The 7,112-nt window shown below is 37.6% G+C and overlaps 1 protein-coding gene across 1 annotated transcript; it reads right to left on the bottom strand.

Annotated features, from left to right (window-relative positions):
• Positions 1–5,826: 5,826 nt before the first annotated feature.
• OXGR1 (oxoglutarate receptor 1) lies at positions 5,827–6,840 on the bottom strand. Its single transcript, XM_008050560.1, has one exon. It carries the CDS (start codon positions 6,838–6,840, stop codon positions 5,827–5,829), a length of 1,014 nt encoding a protein of 337 aa, XP_008048751.1.
• Positions 6,841–7,112: the final 272 nt, after the last annotated feature.

The raw sequence follows: 7,112 nt of genomic DNA, 5'->3' as shown, positions 1-7,112 counted from the left end.
AAAAAAAAAAAAAAAAAAAATAGTCAAATTATTTTTAACTAGAAATAAAGGAAAAAGTCTTAAGAGAACCAGAGGAAAAAGAAAAAATATTACCTACAGAAAACAATGATATGAGTTACAGCTAACTTTTTATCAGAAACAATACAAATTAAAAGATAATGGATTCACATCTCTGAAGTGCTGAAATTAAAAGTAACAATCCTCTATCCAGTGTCAAGTCTATGTTCAGTGAAAACACCTTTCTTAAAAATGGTAAAATAATGACATTTTTCAGATAAATGCTGAAAAAGCTTATCTTCATCAGATCTACCTTAAAATAAATATTTATATATGAAGAAAAGGATATCAGATGAACACTCTTATCTCCAGGAAAAAGTGATAAGCATTGGTATTTATAAATAAGTAGGAAAATATAAAAGACTCTTTTTTTTTAAATTATTGTAATTGTCTTAAAGGACAAGTGAGTAAAGTAAAAAATAATAATTGTAAGTTTATAATATGTTTCAAAGTTAAAGTACTGACAGCAATAGAAGTTAAAGTATGATACTGCTGCTATGTTATTATATTTTGAAGGTAAAAGTAAGAAGGCGGAAGAGAAAAGTCTAAAGTATCAAGTATGAAATGAGAGGAGAGAAGTTGACAATAGAAAAAATGTAGATGTTCGATGTAATTAACTTTATGTAGACATAATTAACTTTAAATCCTTTCTGATCACTGAGGTAGCATATTTATAATCCCAGCAAAATGCTATAAAATAAAAAGATAAATAGCTAGAAATTCAATAGAGGAAGCAAATTAGAATATTAAAAGTATGTTATTCATCTAAAAGAGCACTGAAGAGAAGCAACAAAGAAACAACAAAGAAGAGACAAATGGGGAAGAAAACAGCAAGATGGTAGACTTGAATCTAATCCTATCAATAAGCACATTGAATATACTCCAATTAAAAGGCATAGATTGTTAGTTTGGATAGAAAACAGAACTCAAGAACTATCTATAAGAGATACACATTAAATTTAAAGACACTAATAAATTGCTAGTAAAGAAAGGCCAAGGAGAGGTTTACTGAACTGCAACAAAAGTGAAGCCTAGTCACAACCCAGTTTAGTCCCTAGTTACAATGTAAAGAAGTACATTTTCAAGTTTATTTTCCCAGCTGAAGGAAAAGTAAATCTCTCAGGGGAGATCTTTTTATTTTTTCATATGTCATTTCTGTCATTCAATAAAAAAAAATAATAGATATGCAAAAAGACAAGGTCATATGACCAGTAAACATGAAATAAATGTCAGACAATTGAAGTAGACCCAAAGGTAATTCAGATATTGGAAGGACAGATAAGAACTTTAAAATAACTCTGATTATTTGGTTCAGGAAAATATAGGAAGGTGGACAAAATAGATTAAGAGACTAGGAAATGCAAAATTCTATAAATTAAGGAACACAAAATCTGAAGTTAAGAATTCAATGAATGTGTTTAATACAGTATACGGTACAAGGCAGGATTAATGAAACAAAAGACAGATCAATAGAAACATGCAGACAGAAGCATGGAAGGAAAGTAGAATTTATAAGACAGATCAGCACATATTACAATTTAGTTTTTTCCTGGGACTCAACAATGGAAGAAGCGCTCACCCTTCAAGCATTTTTATGTTGCATTGTATCATATGACAACATTTGAGCTCATTGTATAATATCAGATAGATTACATTAAATGATGTTACTGGATAGGATTTAATAAAATTAAAACAGAAGAGAATGTTTGACCTCAGGTGCTACATGGCCTTGGAGTTAATTAACATCTTCTGCCCTTCTTAGAGGCTTCTGGAGGAAAATCTAAATGTCTGCACTGGTCCAAGGGGTTACAAAGGCACCAAGGTGGGTTTGGAGGAGAAGTGTTGCAAAAAATCATCTCCCCTGATAATCTCCTTCCCCAAGTGAGTCACTCCAGTCCTGAGGATCATAAGCTTGGCTGTTAACCCCATAGAGTTACAAGAACAAAAACTTGGTCCATAGTGAAAGAAAACCTTGTCAAAATTCTGTCCACACGTGTAGTCTCATGGAGAAAGTGCTAGGAGGCAGCTTCCACATTTTCTCCCCCATCCCTTTCTTGTGCCTTCCCAAAGGAGAAAGAGTAGCTAAATCTGATCGGTGGGAATCACGTTGAGAATGAAAATGTAAGAAATACTCTATGAGTCAAAGATCTTCTGTCTAGAAAAGCTAAAAATAATAAAAGTAGAGGAATGTTAGAATTTTTAACATCTCCTAGTGGATCAAAACAGCAATAAGCAACTGACAAAACTAGACATAAAGCTGTGAAGGCAAAGGAAACTGGGGAATTTTATGACAGAAAAATCAGGACGATGCATTTTGAAACCCCTGCTCAATTGCTAAGCACAGGGCAGACATAAGCACCTTCTGAGGTGGATTAGTGTTCTTGGAAAAAGAAAAGAAAGAAGGAATGAAGGAGGAAGGGAGGAAGGGAAGGGGGAGAGAGAGGGAAGGAAGGAAGGAAAAAAAACCTCTGCATCTAATCTAACCTCTAGCTCTACCTCCCACATTACAGCAAATGTGGGAATAAGAGAAACGTGATAAACCACAAAATGAAACCAAAACAGTCAAACCCACAATGGGAAAACTATACAGGGCAAACGACTTGATTTCTTTAGTAAATTAACAGCAGTGAATAAAGGGAGAGGCAACTCAAATAGATTAAAGTAACTATAAGAGTCACAGCAATCAAATGCAATAAATAGATCTTATTTGAATCCTGATTTTGAAAAGAAAATAAAAAAACAAAAATACAAAAGCATGCTTTTGAGGCAAATGGGAAATGAAACACAGATTAGTACTGCATAATATTAAGGAATCATTTTTTATTTCATTCTAGTTTTGTATGTTTCGAAAGAGATCCATGTTGAAGCATTTATAGGTAGAACTCTTTTGTCTAGGATTTACTTTTAAATATTACAACAAAAGAAGTGTGAAAAGTGATTCTGAAAGAAAGCATGGTAAGATGTTGACTATTTGTGAAATTGAGACATGTTGTATGAAGTCATTTTGCTACTTATTCTAATTTTGTGACTGAAACTTTCCACAATGCAAAGTTTAAAAACAAAGTGGAAGAATTATTATCTCTCAGAAGTTTTGACCAGGTTTTTCTTCCCTGTACTCAGATGCAGCAAGACAGACTTGCATTTCCGGTCCTTACACAGTGATCAGACCCTGGCAGCTCCGTCTCCCTGGCAGACACAATCAGAGCTCTGCTTTTTTTGTTCTTATACTTTCTTTCTTTGCCTGTGAGTAGTTTTATGAGGCAAGGTCACGCAGGTCCTATCTAGTCTGAGAAATATCATCCATCCCTTTTTTGGGCCTCAGTTCAAAACTGCATCCTCCAGCACAATTAGCCCAGAACTCTTCACTTTGGAAAATAAAATTGACCCTTGGAATTCAATTTAGTTTGGATCTTTGTGATTATGTTCAATTGGCAGAACCCTGGAGGGCAGACTACCATCCGCACCTAACCCATATTGCGGGAAGCAGGTCAGGTAATAGGATGACAGAAAAGCTGAATCGAGAGAAGACATTTTGAGGATAATGGAAAATTATGCATGCTCCCAAGCTAAGGTCAATTATCTGGGGTAATAAAAATGTTAAAAAATTTGAGAAAGTGGGATTAAGTGTTGGAGCAAGGTCCCTCCGAGGGCAAAATCAAGACCATAGATACGGTAGAAGAATTCGTGTCACAAAGAGAGGTGATTTATTTTTCTGTACTTTGGCGGCAAGAGGCAAAGGATAAAAGAAACTACAGAGCCGGGTTGAGAAAGACATGAAGAAGGTAGAGGTGGCTTTTCTCTGGCGGGTGAATTCTTTGAAATAAGAAGGAATAGAGACGGGTAAAGAAAGCAAACGGGATTGTGCCTGAGGCTAGAATACCAACAGCCATGGCATGAAGGATCATCGGACTGCACTTCAGTGATAGCTCAGAGAGTTACCTGAGTTCCAAGTGGACCTCTGGATACTTGTCCATCTGTATAGTCAAGGCACGTGAGCAAGTTGGGTCTTCTAGTTACAGAAAGCCTCAGAAGGTGGTGGTTGGAGAAAGCACCATCACCCAGGAAAGTTCACGTTCAGAGGCATTGACTTCCTTTTTCTCTTCCAACATGCTCTACAGAGGCCCCTGATGAGCATCCTCTCTTAGGTCTAAGTCAGATGCAATGACCTGCAAGAACTCGAAAGTCATGTTCTCAAAAGTTTGGACCAGATGCAATGGCCTACAAGAACTAGAAAGTCATGTTCTCAAAAGTTTGGACCAGATGCAATGGCCTACAAGAACTGGAGAGCCATGTTCTCAAAAGTTTGGACCAGATGCAATGGCCTACAAGAACTGGAAAGTCATGTTCTCAAAAGTTTGGACCAGATGCAATGGACTACAAGAACTGGAGAGCCATGTTCTCAAAAGTTTGGACCAGATGCAATGGCCTACAAGAACTGGAAAGTCATGTTCTCAAAGGTTTGGACCAGATGCAATGGCCTACAAGAACTGGAAAGCCATGTTCTCAAATAAGGAATAGGAATAGAGATGGGGAGAGAAAGGGAATTCCTATAGTACCCTTTTCTCTGCTTTCTCCTGTGTTCTGTAACCGAGTCTTAAACTTACCTTTGTTCTCCAACCATGGAGAAAATAAGTTTCATGAAAATATAATCGTGATAAAGATGTATTTTCACATAAAAAAATATGCCCATCAGCCAACTCAGTGCTTTTAAATAAGTTTATTAACTGTAGCAACACATTTACCAGGGTTTTAAATATCTAGACCTGGCTTTTTCTCAAATATTTACATTTACTGAAAATTATACATGCGTAAAATTCAAAAATAGCTTTAGCTATTAAAATAGAGCAAGCTATCTAAAGAGAATTAGTGTCTCCGAGAACGTTTTCCCACAAAAATTAAAACAATGTTAGATCTGATTTAACATTCAATACAAACATGATATTTGTAAGTACTTCTGCTCCCCAAAAGTGTTCCTCCTTTCCCAGGATGTGTTGATAATTACAAAAACAATTGCATTTTTAAAAATAAAAATTTAATAACAACTTCTAAAATGGTCTACAACAATAAAGACATAGCACGCTAAATATCCTACAGGTACTCATTTCAACTTTTTGTGTTGACATCCTTGAATTATTTCAAATATGTTTTACTAGCTTGCTTTAGCCTACAGAACTCACTAACGCCTAGCAAAAAACCTAGTTTCATATTCTCAAAGCAAAACTTGAAGAAAACAACTTGTAAAGATAAGAAAGTTTTTTAAAATGTTCTTAAAGACACAAGTCATGGTTTTAGCTGTCTAGTGGTTCAATGCAAACAGGCACTAGAGTATGGAGGAGCATGAAACAGTGAATGAAAAGACTGGTTTCCTCGTACCTTGGCACTCATTTACTGAGAGATCCAGGGCTTCATTTTCCATGCATATACGGTAAGTTGACGGAGACAGATGTTCTCTAAGATGCCCCTGAGTTCTAGCCATTTGTAAGTCTATGTATGAATGCTTCACCCATATGCATGCCTCCCACCCTTATATCTACTCAAGGGAGGATCTCAACAGAGAGATGCAAAGAACTCCGAATACCCCCTGCCCTGGCTTTGTCACATAATTACTTGAGTATACAGTATTTACTAGAGGTTCTCCTGAGGGAGATAGTCTGGACTTCTCACAAGTGTAAAGTAAATGATCAGCAACCTTATGTTTGTGGTTGAGTAAATGATGCATTTCAAGGGTTGTTGGGGTAAATGATTTTCTTTCGGCTAAGTAAATGAAGCTCAAGGGTGGTTGGGGTAACTGATTTTCTTTGCCTGCTCGAGGTCTCCGTTCACTTTGCATCTCACCATGGAGCAGACGGCCTGCTGAAAGTTGTCACTGACCACCACGTACAGTAACAGGTTCCCAAAGGTGTTCAGGGCAGCTAAGGGTCTGGAAACGATGTAAGCTTCATGGATCTGGTTCTCGATGGAGCAGCTGATTGGGAGCAGGCGAGATTCAATCCGAATGACCCTCAAGATATGGAAGGGTAAAAAACATACATAAAACACAAGGAGTAGCAGAATGGTTAGCCTTCGAGCTTTCTGCTTAAGGTAGCTGTGAGTCTGAGGTCCTTGGGTCAAGGTGTAGATGATTGTTGTGTAGCAAAGTGTCACTATCACCAAGGGGAGGCAGAAAGCGGTTGCAGTCAAAATTAGATTGTACCATTTAATAGTAGTGAGGTCATCCGAACTGGTGAGGTCAAGGCAGGCAGATCTGTTGGTCCTGGTGGTGGATGTGATCAGGAATGTCATGGGGATGACAGCCACCAGCGAAACGATCCACACCACAGCACAGGCTACCACTGCCCAGTGGGTTTTGTGAATGGAAAAGCAGCTCATCGGGTGAATGATCACAAAGTAGCGAAAGATGCTGAAACAGGTAAGGAAGAGAATGCTGCTGTACAGGTTGAAATGGAAGCTGAAGCGGATAAACTTGCACATGAAATCCCCGAAGATCCAGTTTTCCCCACTGGCGTAGTAGTGAATCAGGAAAGGGAGGCTGGTCAGATACAGCAGATCTGTGCAGGCCAGGTTCAGCATGATGATGGTGCTGCTTTTCCAGGGCTGCATTTTGAAAATGTAAGTGGAGATCGCGACTGCATTCCCTGGAAAGCCCATGAGGAAGATAATGCTGTAAATAACTGGGAGGTAGCGCATCTTGAATGAGATTTTTTCATCAGTGCAATTTCCAAAAGCAGCTGCATAATCGGGGAAAGCAGAAGCATTTGCTAAATTGTCGAGTGGCTCATTCATGGTTGCCTTCTCTCATCTTGCAAGAAAACAAGAGAGTTCAGTTTGGCAATACATGTCAAACGAGAAATAACTTGCTGATAAGGGAAAACAGAAAACATTAATGACAGAGTAACAAAAATAAGGATATACTTTTAAATGAAAATGGCTCTAACACTCCAAATTTGCCACTTCTTTCTCTTTAATCTCAAGAGACCCCATGGAGAAGAGATTGAATTTCCAAGAAAATGACTGGGAGGCAAGTTACTAAATGCATCTAATAAAAATATAAAAGT

The sequence above is a fragment of the Carlito syrichta genome, unplaced genomic scaffold (genome assembly GCF_000164805.1).
Source record: "Carlito syrichta isolate Samal-C Ts95f unplaced genomic scaffold, Tarsius_syrichta-2.0.1 Scaffold150384, whole genome shotgun sequence".
Lineage (NCBI taxonomy): Eukaryota > Metazoa > Chordata > Mammalia > Primates > Tarsiidae > Carlito > Carlito syrichta.
This window is presented reverse-complemented; position numbering and strand designations above follow the sequence as displayed.

Coding starts and splice junctions, on each gene's coding strand:
- OXGR1 (XM_008050560.1), bottom strand. CDS start 6,840: ATGAATGAGCCACTCGACAATTTAGCAAATGCTTCTGCTTTCCCCGAT.